Consider the following 16766-nt stretch of genomic DNA (forward strand, 5'->3'; position numbering starts at 1 on the left):
TAGTAAGTCTCTGTGAGTGTTTATAGAACTCCCTGTTACATATTTACTTACATTATTTTCTTATTTATATATTATTTTTCCTATTTCTCTTGAAAATAATTCTAAGTTGATTTTCCCAAAAAGGAGTCCTCTGAAATCAGAGCCTTCAGATGAAAGTGATGCTAGCCAAAAGCTCACACAGACAAGCAGGAGAAAGAAGAAGGAGAAAAAGAAGAAAAGGAAGCATCAGCACCACAAGAAAACCAAGAGGAAGCACAGGCAGTCGAGCAGCAGCGAATCTGAGCCAGACTCTGATTCGGGAAAGGATCAATCCTCAAGGAGCATCAGAGGCAGTCAGAAGCAAGCCGAGAAACCCACGTGCGTTGTTATGCTCAGATACTGTAGCACTTTAAATTTGATAATTTTCTTTTTTGATAGTTGCCATAAGTTAGGCATTTGAATGATTAGCCAGTCACTCAAAATATCAGCTTAAGGACTGGGGATGTAGCTCAGTTGGTAGAGTTCTTGCCTTGCAAGCACAAGGCCCTATGTTCAATCCCTAGCACCACAAAAAAAAAAAAAAAAAAAAAAAAAAAAAAGATCAGCTTAAAAGCAAAAGAAAAACTATCATAAAAATTTAGGGGTATTATTTAAATACAGTAATGATTATGTCAAAATCTGACTTGGGCTTTCTCAAAAGTGGTTTATGTGCCACTTGGCAGGCTCATGTGTCACTGTACTACAGAGTAAAGGATTCCATCACTGAGGGCTGTTGCTTCCACACTAACAGAATAACAGAAGCCTCTTACTTCTTAGTAAACCTTGATATATCTTTTGTTCATTTACTCCCATACATACTTTCTCTCTCACTCTTTTTTCAGTTAATATAACTCTTAAATAATTGCTTTTTGTCCCTGTCCTTTTCTTATTTCACATTTATTTAGAAACACTGTGTTAAAGTTGTAGAATAGCTTGTGACCACAGTTTTTCCTTTCTCTGGTGACTTAGTCTTGAACCAGTTGCTCACATCATTCCACAAAGGGGCCACAGCATAGGAACTCACTATAGCTCTTCCTCTTTGTGTAGTTGAACATCCTTCTGCATAGAAAGGTACGTGAGATGGAACAGGTAGTATATGCTGAAACTGCTAAATTATAACTCATGTAACTTTTGCCTTTTCTTAGTTCCTACAGCCTAGAAGAAAATTTTAAGTAGCTCTCTAGGGCATACTTTAAAATATGGTGCCATTGTGATTTTTGCAACCCTCAGGGATTATTTGCTTTTGTTGTGTGCTTGGAAGTCCTGTTGGTACCAGTGAGAGCTCTCTGCTGGAGCCAGTGTGGAGCTGGCTTGAGTATTTCCATTAGAGAGGCAAACACTGCAGCCCTCTGGGATCCTGGAGAAGCGTCATCAGACTAGTGGTGAAGAGTACTGCCTGCCTCTGTGACTGAGAGGAGCCAGATTTATTTAGCCCTGTGTGTCTCAGGTGCTATACCTGTAACCCATGCTTGCTCTCAGGAGGAAAAAATGAAGGAGTTCAGCAAAAAGGTTCTGAATTGCAAACTGAATTCAGGAGGGATGCAGCTTATTGCTACATCCTCCAGTGCTTAGTGGGGCCTGCCACAATGTGTCATTGCTGTGTGAATGAGTGTCTTGAGCCCAGGGCCTTGAGCATGCTAGGCAAGTGCTCTTCCACTGAGCTGTACCCCCTGGGCCTGTGTTCATGCTTTTTTTTTTTTTTTGGTGGTACTGGGGATCGAACTCAGAGCCTTAGTGCTTGCCAGGCAAGCACTCTACCAGCTGAGCTATCTCCCCATCCCCATCATGCTTTTGTGTATATTTCCAAAGCAAGCTGCTTTAAGTTGTGGTAGTTTCTGAAACATACTTGTCATTTTTTAGCACTGAGGAAAGTGTTAAAAGATTTCCTGAAACTAACACAGGGACAACCATGAGAACTTGAAAGACTGTTCATTTTGTCCTGTGCTTACAGTGGCAGAGAGGATCTTCACAGCCTCTTTGTGGTTTTATGATCCAGATAGCATTTTTAAGTTTGTCATCTTGTAGAATGACCTGAGATCAAAATAGATTGTTTTCATCCTTCTCTTTTGCTTTTTTGTGATTAAATTCTGTGGTGTCTTCCTGGGAAGATTGACCTGGAAGAACTGTTTGTTTCCACATAGATAAGGGCTAAGATTAGTTGTGAATGTCTTTCCGTGATGTCACGGAAGTGGGTTCATGGAGGGTAGCATGCCATGTGGGGTTCCACTTCAGGGGATCTAGGGACAGTTTCCCCTGAGGCTGCAGCTACTAATTGACCTTCATTTCCTGGGATGAACTTTTCTTCACCTTAAAGGGGAGGCTGCCTCACCTCGTGTGCAGTTTAGAGGGCATCCTGCCTCCTGCCGCTGTGGCTGCTAGGGAAGAGATGAGGGCTTCTTTATGTCCTGGAACTGGGCTGCAGCTGGCTACTCCTCCCTCTCCCCACATTTGGCTTTCCTTTTATTTCTGGAATGCATCAGTCTCTTTCCAGTAGGCTCTCCTTCCTTTCACTGCCCCTTATGGTTTTTGTAGTCAGAAAACCCTCCACAGTTGTCTCCATATCATGGTATTATTCAACATTCTGGTCACCATATATTTTAGCATTATCTTTCAACAAGTATTTATTGAGTGTGTCTACTTTGTATCCCTGAAATTCCCTTTGTATTCTCTGTCAAGAATGATTTAGAAGCCTCCAGAATTCTTATTTGCATTTGGGCAGAGCTAAAAAGCAAAGATGGAACAGCAGTTAATGGCTGTTTTGACTACTTTGGCGGCTCCTGTGTCAGATGCATTATGAACTGATTTTCTTTAGAGGGAGGAAAATGTTAGGGTGCCAGAAACCCCTTCCCTGCCTCTCACGTAACTCCTTGGGAAGCAGTTTCACTCATTTGTATCTCATTCGAGAGTCTGCCAGCCCATCACCTGGTTCAGAGAGATACATAAGGGTCCTGACTTCCAGGGCATCCGCATGACTCTGCCCTTTCCATGAGAGGTCCAGAGATACAGGCAAAACATGGTATATAGCATGGTATAGTTAGGACTACAGAAACGAGATTGGGACCACTCCTGAGTAACATTGGAGACTGAACAATTCTAAATGATGGCTTTTTTTCCCTTTTTTAAAAACTATCTGTTTGGAATAAAGTATTCAAGTACTTTCATATTGATGAGGCGAAGTGAGGGCAGCTCACTGTAATGTCAGTGGTTGTTACCTTTAAATGTGTGGCATCATTCCCTCTGCCTAATATCTAAATGCCTCAGAGCAGGATTTTTTTTAAGGAAAAAATTTTGTTTATGAACATTCTTGAAATTCCAGTTATAGTCACGTAAATGAACTACTTAAAAAGAACATCCATTATCTTTTAGGTTAATTTTTGAGGTGATGACTTTTCTTGTCACTTGGTGGTGGAAGCTTTTGCTTTATTTTTTAAACTCTTTTCAATTTTATGTACTTAGGTGTGTTGAATGCCTGGTGGGGTTTGAACTTCCATATTTCTGAAAATGTCAAGTGTGTCACTGGAAGATCTCTGAAGTGCCTCTTCCTTTTCTTCCCACAGTCAAGGAAATAATGCTGCTGCTGATGCAGGACATCACTCTGTCTGGCTTGAGGACATTCAGACTCTGACAGGAGAGACCTTCAGAATGGATAGGAAACCAGATCCTGCAAACTGGGAGTATAAGTCTCTCTACCGAGGGGATATAGCAAGGTATCCATGATGTTAGTCCCTTCCTTTGCCATTGGAAGTGACTTCTTTCCCCTCTGGGCTGTCTCAGACTGTTTGCCTCTCTCTTGTAGGTGGTGGTGGGTTTTATCCATTGTTAAGTCTTTGAGGATCATGTGACACTTCATATTCTAAATTGAAACCTTGAGGTCAGGTCAGGTTAATCTTATTTGTCCCTTTTGCTTTGCATAGTGCCTGGCAAAGTTGGTGTTCAGCAAATGTTCGTTGAGTGAATAAATCTAAAAATACCTATAATAATCAGTTGTGACAGAGTATATGGAAACCATTTGGTGTCATCTATGTGCCATTTGAAAAAGTGGCAGAAGCCTGTGCCATTTCAAAGACTTTTAATGGTAATGACTTTTTCTCAAATTATTTCTAGCATACACCACCAGATCATAAAAATAGGTGATATTTGCTTCAGTAATAAGTTTGAACTTTTCCCCTGTAATCTGTCAATCAAAAATATTTGAGTAAGCTGGGCTGGGAGGCTCATGCCTGTAATCCCAGCTATTCAGAGGCTGAGTTGTGAGAATTGTGAGTGTAAGGCCAGCCGGGGCAACTTATTGAGACCCTGTTCTCAAGATAACAGCTATTTGACAGTATTTTGTAGGAAATGTGGGAACATGAGGAACAATAATATATTATCTCTATTCCTAAACACTGTTGTAAAAAATGCAATTTGGAGTTAGAGAATCATAGAATATAAGGCCAAGAGATTTGGGAGATGGTTATTCTTTATAGGCCAAATTTCAGTTTCTAGTACCTTACTGTACCTCCAAATTTTAATCATTTTCCATTCAGCCTGACATACCTCAACACATAAACAATTCCAGCTCTGTGATCACTTGTATAATTTGGGTGTCAGTATGTATTTAATGTACATACTGTTGACCAAAACCTTATGACAGAATAAATGAGTGTCGTATTTAAAATGTATGCATATACTTCTGCATTATTTTAATGTTGTTTGGTCTTCCATGCCCCAATGGGGAGTGCCAACAGATATGGTGGGTACCCAGTAAGTGATGGGGAAGCCAGCAAATGTAACTGGGCAGGAGGTGTGTGCCATGGTCCTGCGCTCATCCCGCTTAATGTCATTTTGTCTGCTCATGGCTGCTCCTGAAGGAGGAGAATCTCAGAGAAATTAAGTAAGTGCTCAAAATTAGGCAGCCATGGAGCAGCAGGGCTGGGATTTGAACCAAGCTGTGTGAGAGAGCTTTGTGAAAGGTGCTTCTGCAGTTGGAAACAGGACCCACGTGCTCATTCCAACTGCTCTTTACTAGCGGCATAATCCCAGGCAAGTTGCCTCTCTGTCTGAGCTCCCTCTTCTTTGTTTGTAAATGGGAAATACAATTTCTTTCCTGTCTTGCACTCAAGATCAGAGATATTTGATATGGAATTGGAAATTGGTATGCACTTATAAAGGGTTATTATTTATTATAGATTGAAAAAAGAAGAAAACATTCTGAAGAGTGGCTCTTGAGGTTTTGCTAATGAGTGGCCATAGGCCTTAGGAAAGAGTAATTAGACATGATCCTATTCCTCTAAATTACAAATAGTACTGTTGAAAGGGTTAAGGCATTGTTGATTTCCTAGTAACTCAGGAATTTTGGGTGAGGCAGTCTTACCAGAATTAATAGCTGAAAAGCTGTTAGTGATGGGGTCTAGGAAGATTTTGATCCCTCAGCACCCTAAACTGGTCAGAGGACAGTGGGACTATTGTGTTGGATACTGTATTTCTGTTACACTTGAAAAGGAACACTGACAAACCAGAGCATCTGGCAGATGGTGAGCAGTTACTTAGGGTTTGACTAGCTATGTGTTGTCGGCACTAGATGAAGGGGGTGGATATTTGGCTTATAGTAGGGACATGATCATTGTCTTTGTTGAGCTGTCCTTTGGAAAGTAGATTGACAGTATTATGACTCAGGGAGGCAGAACCAGGACAGAAAGGAAGTTCCAGGAAATCAAATTTGTCTCAAAAGAAAGACATCTTCTACAAGTATGTGCACCCCAGCGGTGGCATGGTATGTGTCGGAGGATTATGAAAGACAGGTTAGGTTATAAAGTCATCACCTGTGGAAAATTCCTTAGGCCTGATACACTGTCTGTCAGTGAAGTTCAGCTTATTCAGTTTTTTCTCCATTTTGAATAGATGACTTCTTTGGCTGTACACCAGACAAAATATTTGGCTTATATCTAGGAGCCAAATTCTATAAAATAATAAGAATAATTCAAGCTTACCTGTCCCTTGGTGTGTGACAGACATGCTTCTAACACATTTACATCTATAAAATTTTTTGACTCTCCTAGTAATTCTATGACAAAGGTACTACTATTATTCCCATTTTACAGATGAGGAAACCAAGGCACAGATAGTGCTATAGTTTGAATATGGTTTGTTGCTCTGAACTCTTGCAGGAGTTTAATCCCCAAAGTCTTATGTTAAAAGTACTAAGAGGATGAAAACTTAATCTGACTATGGTGTTTAGAGGTGCAGCCTTTCCCCAAAGTGATTGTAACCAGTGTTTGGTATTGTCAGTTTGTAAATTGCAGCTGTTCTAAGGGACCTGTGGTATATGTACCTCCTGGGGTTTTAATTTTTTTTTTAGTTGCAGATGGACACAATACCTTTGTTTTATTTATTTATTTTATGTGGTGCTGAGGATGGAACCCAGTGCAAGCGCTTTGCCACTGAGCCATAAGCCCAGCTCCCTCCTTGTGGTTTTAATTAGGACTTCCTCAGTGAATAATAATGTACTTTTTCTTGGGCACTTATTGGCTACTTGCCTTGTGTAAAATTTTAGTTCAGATCTTTTGCTCAGTTTTTATTTTTTTAAAAGTGTGTTTGAATATTATTATTTTTGGTGCTAGATATTGAACCCAGGTGTGCTTTCCCACTGGGCTACATCCCCAGACCTTTTGAGACAGGGTCTTGCTAAGTTGCTGAGGCTGGACTCAAACTTGTGATCCTCTTGCCTCAGCCTCCCAATTTGCTGGGATTACAGGTGTGCACCACTGTGCCTTGCTTTTGCTCAGTTTTTAATTGGGTTGTTTGCTAACTATATACCAAAAAGTACAAAATTTTCTTTAGTTTTTGCCTGTGTGTATATTCAGTAGTCATGTGCTGGTAACTCTGGGGACGCCTACGTGTTCCATAAAAGCGTTTTAGAACCCAGTCTCTTTTCCTCTAAAGTAGAAAATAGCCAAATGTAATTTCATTTGACATACTTTGTTTCAGGATCAAAAAAAGAATCTTAGACCTATGTGTTACCTTCTTAAGTACCGCCACAGGACAATATTGAGAAAATGGGACTGATCTAGGAGACAGATGACCTAGGTTCCCAGCTCTCGGTGTGCTTCACATTTTACAATGTGAAACATTGTAAAAGAGGGGATGATGATTTCTGCCTTGCCTGTTATGTGTGGCTGTGATGATCAAGTGATATAATGAATGGGACAGTACTTTAACCACAAAGCTCCAGGAAAATCTAAATTACTAAAATCTAGAAGACAGGCATGATCTTAAACCATGGTGATGTTAACAAAGGGTTGACATGTTAGAGGAAGAAGTCAGACCTGGCAGAAAATGCTGATTGCTAATTCTCTCATGGCTCTAAAGACAAGCAATTTGAAGTAAAGTAAATTTGGATAGATGAGTGAACTTACAGGAGTTTTAAAGGTCTAGTGAGCTTTCAGGCACTTGGAGGTAGCACACATGTTCCCTCAGTAACTTTTTTCTTTTTCAATTAAAAGATACAAGAGGAAAGGAGACTCCTGCCTGGGCATTAACCCAAAGAAGCAGTGCATATCTTGGGAAGGGGCTTCCTCAACAAAGAAGCACGCGCACAAGCACGTTGAGCGCTATTTTACGAAGAAGAGTGTGGGGTTGATGAGCACTGATGGAGTTGCCGTCAGCAGTAAAGCAGAACCTCCCTCTGCAGAGCCAGTGCTGTTTATCCCCGTGAAGGACTTGGATGAGGTGGCTTCTCCTGTTACCACCTGGTTGAATCCTCTGGGGATTTATGATCCGTCAACCACACAGTGGTTACAAGGACAGGGCCCTTCAGAGCAAGAATCAAAGCAGCCAGACTCACAGCAGGACAGAGAAAATGCTCTTCTCAAGGCAAAGGTGGAGGAGTTTAATAGGAAGGTTCGGGAGAACCCTCGGGATACTCAGCTGTGGATGGCATTTGTGGCTTTTCAGGTGAGTGTCCCTGTCCTGGCTCTCATACCTTGGAATGACATTTCTGAAGTTGGGCAGACCCGTTTATCTGCAGCCCTTTTTGAGCTGCCATGAGGATGCCTGGCACCAAGCAGGTAAAGATCGTTAGGGCCTGGCCCTTGCCCTGCACTTGCCCAGAGCCCCTGTGGCTGCCCGATGGGAGGAAGCGGTGCAACTGGATAGTCAGTGCTGCCATGTGCTCTGTGGGGACGGAGTCACTTGCCACTGGGGAGGAAGAAAGGCTCCCACAGGAAGGTGCGATTGGAACAGCATCCTTCTCTCTTTTTCTGTCTTTCTTTTGTGGTGCTAGGGATCAAATAAGAGCCCCCCATGTGCTGAGCAAGTGCTTTTCCACCAAGCCACCTCCACGGCTCAGGCTGGAAGAGAATCTCGAGAGGAATAGATATTCACCAGGTGGCGGGAGGCATGTCTGAAGGCCAAACCACAGAGCTGAGAATGAACAGGGCTGCTCAGGATGTTAGCTAGCTGGAGTGTGTGCTCGCCGTATATATCCTTCAGGGCTAGGGCTCTCTGTCTCTGCCTTCACTTGGAACCACACACTGTCGTTAGGTACTCTCCCAGGTTTGGCTGTTTTATTGGTAAGACTGGCTCTTCAGAGAAGGTTTTCCAGGCACAATATGCCAGTTGTTAACACTTAGCCCTAAGTTGGAAGTGGCAGAGGAGGCAGGTCGTCTGTTGAAGTAAAGAGACCACTCCTGCTGTGGTAGGTGACACAGGCATCCTAAGAAGCGAGTTTTCACGGAAAGGAATTATGACGAATAAGTGGTTTTCAACAAAGTAGAAACCCGTTGGGGGTCGTTATTCTACCCAGGCACTGTCAACACACTGGAGGTCCCCCCTCATTGCTCTAGTAAATTGGTGTTTTTGTCATTGAGGATGAGGTCATGAGGAGTCCTGGCCTGTATGCTATGGAAGAAGGAGAGCAAGAGAAGAGAAAGAAGTCCCTGAAGCTCATCCTGGAGAAGAAGTTGGCCATCCTGGAGCGGGCCATTGAGAGCAACCAGAGCAGCATCGATCTCAAGCTCGCCAAGCTGAAGCTCTGTGCGGAGTTCTGGGAACCTGCCACGCTGGTCAAAGAGTGGCAGAAACTGATCTTTTTACATCCCAATAATACAGTCCTTTGGCAGAAATACCTTTTGTTTTGCCAGAGTCAGTTTAGCACTTTTTCAGTATCAAAAATTCACAGTCTTTACGGAAAGTGCTTGAGCACTCTGTCTGCTGTTAAGGATGGCAGCATCTTATCTCACCCTGCATTGCCTGGCATAGAAGAGGCCATGTTTGGTAAGAAGATACCGAATCCAGTTGTGTGGGAGGAGTTGGAAAAAAGGACTTATTTTTGGTTTATTTTAGAAAAGTCTAAATTGTCAGAAGTGATTTCTTAAAAATGTTATGACTCTGGTTGATTATAAGATTCCCTTCCAGCTGTCTGGGTTGTGGTGGGGGCTGTTTAGAATCAGTAGTAGGGAAAATACCACTGGACAAGAAGTTCCAACTTTGTACTTATTGGTCCATAAACAGTCTTTTAATTGCTTTGACCAAAAATAGTCTTACCTGTTACGACCCCTATTTATAGGTCTCTGGGAATAATGTACATAAGATACCCTACTGACTACATAGATGTTATTGATATTATTATGTTGTTAGTGTTTTGGGTGTGTTCCAAAGGAGCTTAGAATATAGATTTTGGCAGTAATGAGATACAAGAGGCAGCATGTTATGCAGGAGCTGGAGAATGTCACTCTTCAGTTTGAATATGGAATTTGTCTTCATTGGCTCTGGCATGACTTTGGGCATATGTATTCCTTTACGTGTTTGAGTTCCAGTTTTCCCATCAGGAGCAATAGTTTAACATCTACTTTACAGGACTATTGTACACATTAATGAGATAATGATAATATGTGGTTAGTCCAACTCAATGTGTGGCACCTAACAGACATATATTTGATTGACTCTCTGGTTGTTATTGCTGCTAGCATCTAATACAAATATAGTGCTCTAGAAATTATGAGCATTTACCATTCTAACATTAAGAATCTCATATTTGGGGCTGGAGGTGTTGGGAGTACATGCTTAGCATGTATGAGGCCCTGGGTGTGTTCCCCAGTACCAAAAAATAAAATAAATGAGTTCCATGGAATATTTTTTAAAAGTTTTATATTTGAAATTATTGTGATATTAATGCTTAAATAGCTTGATGTTATTTAGTAAATGGAATTATACCACAGTTAAGATGAACTGAAACTTTCAAGCGTGGAACCTTGATTTGTTCACAGTGGACTCTGATCCCTTGATGAAAATTGCTGGGGAACAATGCCATCTAGTGATCAGTGGGGTACAGATTTTTGCTTTCTGATAAAAAATCCTTGTCATCCTCTTCCTACAGTTTTTCTTGTAATAGTGTTGAGTATTTGACAGCCAACATTCAGATCAACCTCTTGACGTATTTTTAGGTACCATATGTAGTTTTATCATATTTGTATTCTCTGGTGGTTTCATACAAAAGTCAGCAAGATCATTCTTGGATCACAGTCCTGCTCTCAGTCCTTTTAAATCAGGACGTGTGTGCGACGGCTTTGGAAACGCTGACAGGAGTCTGTGGCAGAAGGTGTTCTTGGTGTTGAGTCGCATGTTTGGAGCGTCCTGCTCTTTCCCTCCGTGATGACAGCAGGTGATTCTCTCCCTTTCTTCTCCTTTCTGCAGCACTCTTTCTTCAGCAGTGCCACTTTCTGCGGCAGGCTGGCCACTCGGAGAAGGCCGTATCTTTGTTCCAGGCCATGGTTGACTTCACTTTCTTCAAACCTGACAGTGTGAAAGATCTGCCTACTAAAGCACAGGTACCAGTCTCTGCTTGTATGATCAGTCCTCTTTCTCAGAAATACTCTATTGAGCCAAGGAAAATTCCTCAGTGTAAGTAGGAATAGGGATAGATGAAAGAAGATTCGTCCCTCGCTTCACGTGTGGAGACAGGCTGTTATCCTTTCTTCCCCATCGTGACCCTCTTTAATGGCAGGTCACCCCATCAGTCAGGCTGCAGTAGCAAGTCTTGTCACTCTCCTTGTGTCCCAGTCTGGGTCTTGTGTTGCTGGCCAGTTGGCCTTCCTACTGCCAGTGTTTGCTTGAGTTGCAAATGGAATCACACACAGGCACACCGTCAGCAGCAGTCCCCCTGAGAAGGAGCCTGTCTTAGAGTTGACCAGTGAGCATTGCCAGTGTGTTATGTGAAGAATTGGAGGCATGCAGACAAGAAAACCTCTTGGTTCACTTTTCCCACTGAAGAAAAGTGTTTTTTGTTCTGGAGAGGGTCCAGGAGGCGATGGATAGGGTATCTGAATTTATGGTGACCCTTCAACAGTCTGTCTTATGAGACTCAGGTCTCCCTCCTGTGGAGGTTTCATGAATTGCCAGTAAAAGCCATTTTTATGAAGTTGTTACCTCTAGACAAAGTTGGGTTAAAGAATTACCAGTTAATATTGTTGTAATGGATTATTAATAGACCAGATAAAGATATGCTTTGGTATTTTAAGAATATACTGTGCTCTTCTTAGCTGATCCTAAGGGCACTGTGGGTCGGGATCTAAAGCCCTCTCATCCGTGTCCCTCTGCTGAGACTCTCTGTGAGGAGAGCAGGTACCACGGGAGGAGAGCGCCACCAGCTACTGTGACACAAGGGGACCACTGCTCAGCTGCTCTTAGGTGTCCAGGGATCAGGAGCCTCAGTCATGAGGTTTTAAGTACTAAAGGTGTGTGTTTCCAGAGCATTTATGTGACAACTTAGAAATGAAACTTATTTAACAGTGTTCCATTTTCTATAACTGAGACATTGTTACTATAAGCACATTAATAGTTTATGTAATAAAACAGTCTGTGAAATAAACAAATTGATTATAAATAAACAAATCGTTTATCACACAACTGAAAAAAAAATCCCTTTTCTTGAGTGCACTTTCTTCTCCCACTCTCACAAGAGCAAATATATAGAGAGAGTGTGGTTTTCCCAGTCCCTTTTCTGTCATGTGCCTGGAGTGCAGGGCCCATGTCAGCAGGCTCACTCTGTCCTGCCCTTCTTGTCTGTCCTAGAGACCCATGTTCCTCCAAGTGTGCTGTATGACACTGCTCAGGCTGCATAACCCTGTGACTCTGGTCTGTGCTGTGCCCCCTGGAAGCATGCTTGTTCTTTAAAAGGTTTCTTATGAGAGCTTCATGGGAGTGGGTTGTTGGCTCAGTTTTAAAGTCCTGTTGCCAGTTGATAACACAACCGTGTTCCTGCTCTGAGCTGTGTTCACATTCTGTTCCATGGGGAATTATTCATTGCCAATGAGCTGGTTTCCACACACTGCAGACCTCACGCCCAGTGAATGGAGCAGGGACTCATGGGGCCTGGATAAAATGCAGGCCATTTTTTTTCTCAGCATGCTTCCCTTCTGCATCTGTGCCAGCAAGCATTTGTTGTCCCTACTGTGTGTTGAGCTCTGTGCCAGGTGTTATGGATCGAGTTACCTAAGATGTGGTTCCCCTCAAGAGCTCATGGTCATTGGAATTTTGAATTCCCTTCCCCTGAAAAGGTCTTGAAAGCAGAGTGACTTCAGGTATCTGTCAGGGGATCCAGTGGCATTAGAGGTACAGGCAAAGTCCCCAAGGAGCAGAACTGGGAAACTACTTGTCTCCTACCCAGCTGCAGGCCCTTGTCACCAGACCTTGGCCAGTCTTTTTTGTAACCTAATCTTGGAAGTGTCTTCCCTTCACCCTTGCCATATTTGATTTAAGTCGCTGCTCCAGCCTGTACTTAAGAGTGTGCACACTGAGGCGGGTTGGGATGTCTTAGAGGCTACCTACCACACTAGATGATTATGTTTTTGTTTTGGCATGTTCCATGTGTTGACTTCAAACTCTGGCAGCCATACATGGCTTTAGGAATCCTAATGCGCCCTGTATGCCCACCAGCACTTACTTTGCTCAGTGACTCAGCAGTTTTGTCCATGGTAGGCCTAACTTATGTTTTTTTCAAACCTAAACAGGTAGAATTCTTTGAGCCCTTCTGGGACAGTGGAGAACCCCGGCCTGGGGAGAGAGGCGCCCGAGGCTGGCGGGCGTGGATGCACCAGCAAGAGCGGGGTGGCTGGGTGGTCGTCAACCCAGGTAAGGCATCTCCTCCTGAAGATGCGTATGCTATTTTCTTCTGGAGTTTCAGCATCTTCATGGCCATTTGTATATCATGTAACCTGTTTATCAGTGGCTTAAGAACATGGTACAAACATCAGGATGTCAAAAGCACATTAAGTAGATTCCATGGGAGAGTACACTGTCTCTAAGGCTGCAAAGTACTCAGTACCCCCTTCCTTCAGTCCACAGTGCTCTGGCGATTGGGAGTTTCCAGAGGAAGGAGGTTTTAGTTTTCCCAGTAAGTTGCTCCTGAGGAAGCGAGCTTGTTGGTGCCCTCCTCCACCTCCCATTCTTCCTAGTATGTATTTAAGACAATCTTTTCCTTTGGCAACATACAGATGAACAGATCCTTTTTGCCTTTTTAGTAATATTGCAAAATTATTATTAACTAGCATTTGTATAACTGTTATTCTGCATGACTCCAGATTTAAGTTCTAACCCAGAGCTATCTGATGGAAATACAACACAAGCCACATGTGTGATTTCAGATCTTCTCGTAGCCACAATGAAAAGGTAGGTATGGTGGTGCTTGCTTGTAATCCCAGTGACTTGAGAGGCTGAGGCAGGAGGATTACAAGTTGAAGGCAAGCCTCAGCAATTTGGTGAGGCCCTAAGCAACTTGGTGAGACCCTGTCTCAAAATAAACATTAAAAAAAAAAAAAAGGCCAGGGATGTCATTTAGTGGTAAAGTGGCCCTGGATTCCATCCCTAGTACCCCCCAAAAGTAAAAAGAAACAGTTGAAATTACTTCAATAATGTATATTTTAAACTCTTACATTAAAACATATCAGCATATACTCAGTATTTAAAAATGATTAATAAGCTATTTTACATTTTTTCCTTTTCCTTTTCCCTGAAATTCGGTGTGTTGTGACCTGCAGCTCACCTCAGTTCAGCTAGCCACTTTCCCAGTGCTCCGTAGCCACGTGCTCACAGCTGGACTGTGGGTGGTACAGCTCATAGACGTTCAGTAACTGCTTCTCTTCTGAAAAGCACTTCTAGCGTAGAGGGGTCTGCCAGGCAGACTGTTTCATCCAAAGTGCCAGGGAAAACGGGTGGACAAAGACTTGGAATTTCGGCCCTTAGCTGAGGCTCAGCCATCTCTTCTCTCAGCATGACCTTTCTAGGCTGTTTTCTTGACCTGTAGAAAGAAACTTTGACTGAAGCGTGGTCTGTCTGGCACAGAGCTCAGGCCAGATGGCATTTTGGCTACCACTGAGGAGGCAGAGGGCTTTTTTGAAGTTTTGGGCTGGCTTTGCTGGGCGCCTTCAGGTGAGGATCGTGCCTCATGGGCGCTGTCATAAGCTCAGCTGTTCAGGTTTCCCTTGAGTGCTCCTTCTCCACAAGAGCTGGGACCAGTCTCCAGACTCACAGTGGCTTTCTGTCTGAAGGCAAACAGCTTGCAGCCCGCCCGTGTGGAATGGAAGGAAATATCACACTGTTGGCCACAGAGACGACATGAGCAAGGACCAAAAAATGGCAATCTTGGTATTAACTCTTTATCGAGTGATTGACTCAGCAAGGGTCTATGTTGTAGGTGAGCTTTTTGATTTGTTGAGGAGCAGGATTATTACGATGCATAATATCTGTGTTATAAAGTTTGTCAAATTCTGTGCTTCTGTGATGATGAGGTAGCATTCTCATGGTTTCCAGAGACTGAGGTAACACTGCTTCTCTGATGTGCCTCCAGATGTCTGATGGTCACTCATCATCAGATGTGAAGAGTAAGTTTTCTCAGAACGAAGTGTGAGTGTGGAGACCCTGAACTTTAGTATCAGGTTAGGGATTTGTCTTGGCACTTACATTCCCGGAACTTTCCAAATGTTTTCTTTATGGAGAATCATCTATTGAATTTAATTAATTTCTTTCTAATAATTTAATGGGAGTCTTAAAAAACCAGTAGGATCAAAGAGAGATTGATAGTTTTCTCATTTCCAGAAAAGTAGTTGATAACCATTTTTGTTTTTACCTTTAAATTTTCTTGTCTGTGCTGAGAAACTTAGCATTTAGAAGGTGGTTGGGATTTTATCATGGTTCTGAGGTATTTCTTTTTCATATATCACAGCTTATTTTTACTTCCTGTTAGTCTGTAATTATTATGCATGTCTGTCCAACACTATGTGATCATTTGAATTTTTTTTTTTTGACCTAGGGATTAGACCCTGCCTTGCATATTTTAGGCAAACAATCCATTGAGCTACAGCCCCATGCCTTTTTAAAATATTTTTAAATTTTGAAACAGTCTCAGTCAGTCGCTCAGGCTGGCGTAGGACTTGTGGTCCTCCTATCTTAGCCTCCCAAGTAACTGAGATTATAGGCATTTACTACCATGCCTGGCTTGAATTCTTAATGTAATAAATTCAGGTGACTAAGTCTGATGTATAACTCATAGGGATCATTTAAAAGTTTTAAAAGTGTTTAATGGATTACTTTAAATGTAGGGCTTTAGAAGATGATGATGGATACATTTTAGTGTTTTACTTTGAGAAACACAGAAAAATGTTTAGGTAGAATGCTGATATACATTTAAATTATTCAGGATTTTTGTTGTTTTCTTATTTTGAAATACTTTAAGATTTATAAGGAACAAAACAAAAAAAAAGGTGCATAGAAGTTTTGTGAACCCTTTGCTCAGTTGCGCACAGTGGGTCAAGTTTCACAGCCAGAAGCTGGCCTTGGTACAGTCTGCAGAGGTCATTCTGGTTTCACTAGTCTGCTCCTGTGTGTGTTTCCTAGGCATTTGGGTCCCATGTTAGCTTCATGCAGTTACCACCACAGTCACGACACAGATCTGGTTCATCACCACAAAGCTCCCCCGTGCCTCCCCTTTTTAGTGCCCCTGTCCCCACCTCCCCAAACACTAGAACCACTGATCTGTTCTCCACCATCTTTAGAATGTTTTCATCTTCCTCACCTGAAACTCTGTGCTCATTAATTCCCTCTCCCTGTAGCAGCTGCCATTCTTGCTTTAGTAAACTCACACAAGAGTAGTTTTGTAATTATTTGTCCTTTTGTGACTTATTCCACTTACCGTAGTGTCTATAAGGTTCATCTGTGTTGTGCATGTGTTGGAATTTCCCCTTTTTTTTTTTTTTTTAATATTTTTCGTTATAGATGGACCCAATAACTTTATTTTGTTTATTTATATGTGGTGCTGAAAATTGAACCCAGTGCCTTGCACATGCTAGTCAAGCGCTCTACCACTGAGCCCCAGCCCCAGCCCGGAATTTCCCTTTCTTTTAAGGTGGTATGTGGGTACCACATTTCGTTTGTTTGATGGATACTTGGGTTGCTTCACCTTTGGTGGTTGCTGATGCTGTCATGAACTTGGGTGTAAAACATCTGTTTGAGTCCCTGCTTGCGGTTCTTTTGGGTATATGATCAGAAGTGGAATTGCCCACTCCAGTGATAATCCTATGTTCAATTTTTTGAACTATCAATACTGTTTTTTACAATGACTACCTTTTTATATTCCTACCACCAGCACAGACTTCAGTCTATCCGTATCCTCTGCAATGCTTATTTTCTCTGGCTTTTTGAGATTGATTCCTTTCACTTACCACAAGTCCCCTGAGAATTGTGGCTATTAATAGTTGTTTTTTTTACTGAGTAGTAGT

The 16766-nt window shown here is 42.3% G+C and overlaps 1 protein-coding gene across 1 annotated transcript in view; it reads left to right on the forward strand.

The window, feature by feature from the left end:
• NRDE2 (NRDE-2, necessary for RNA interference, domain containing) overlaps positions 1 to 16766 on the forward strand; it is a 50942-nt gene that overhangs the window by 11317 nt on the left and 22859 nt on the right. The window contains exons 3-8 of the mRNA XM_079129299.1: positions 124 to 357; positions 3576 to 3725; positions 7500 to 7950; positions 8865 to 9270; positions 10690 to 10823; positions 13005 to 13125. Coding sequence (XP_078985425.1) covers positions 124 to 357; positions 3576 to 3725; positions 7500 to 7950; positions 8865 to 9270; positions 10690 to 10823; positions 13005 to 13125 — 1496 coding nt within the window. The remainder of the gene's footprint in view (positions 1 to 123; positions 358 to 3575; positions 3726 to 7499; positions 7951 to 8864; positions 9271 to 10689; positions 10824 to 13004; positions 13126 to 16766) is intronic.

Source organism: Sciurus vulgaris, assembly GCF_902686455.1.
Source record: "Sciurus vulgaris genome assembly, chromosome: 2".
In the NCBI taxonomy this organism is placed as follows: domain Eukaryota; kingdom Metazoa; phylum Chordata; class Mammalia; order Rodentia; family Sciuridae; genus Sciurus; species Sciurus vulgaris.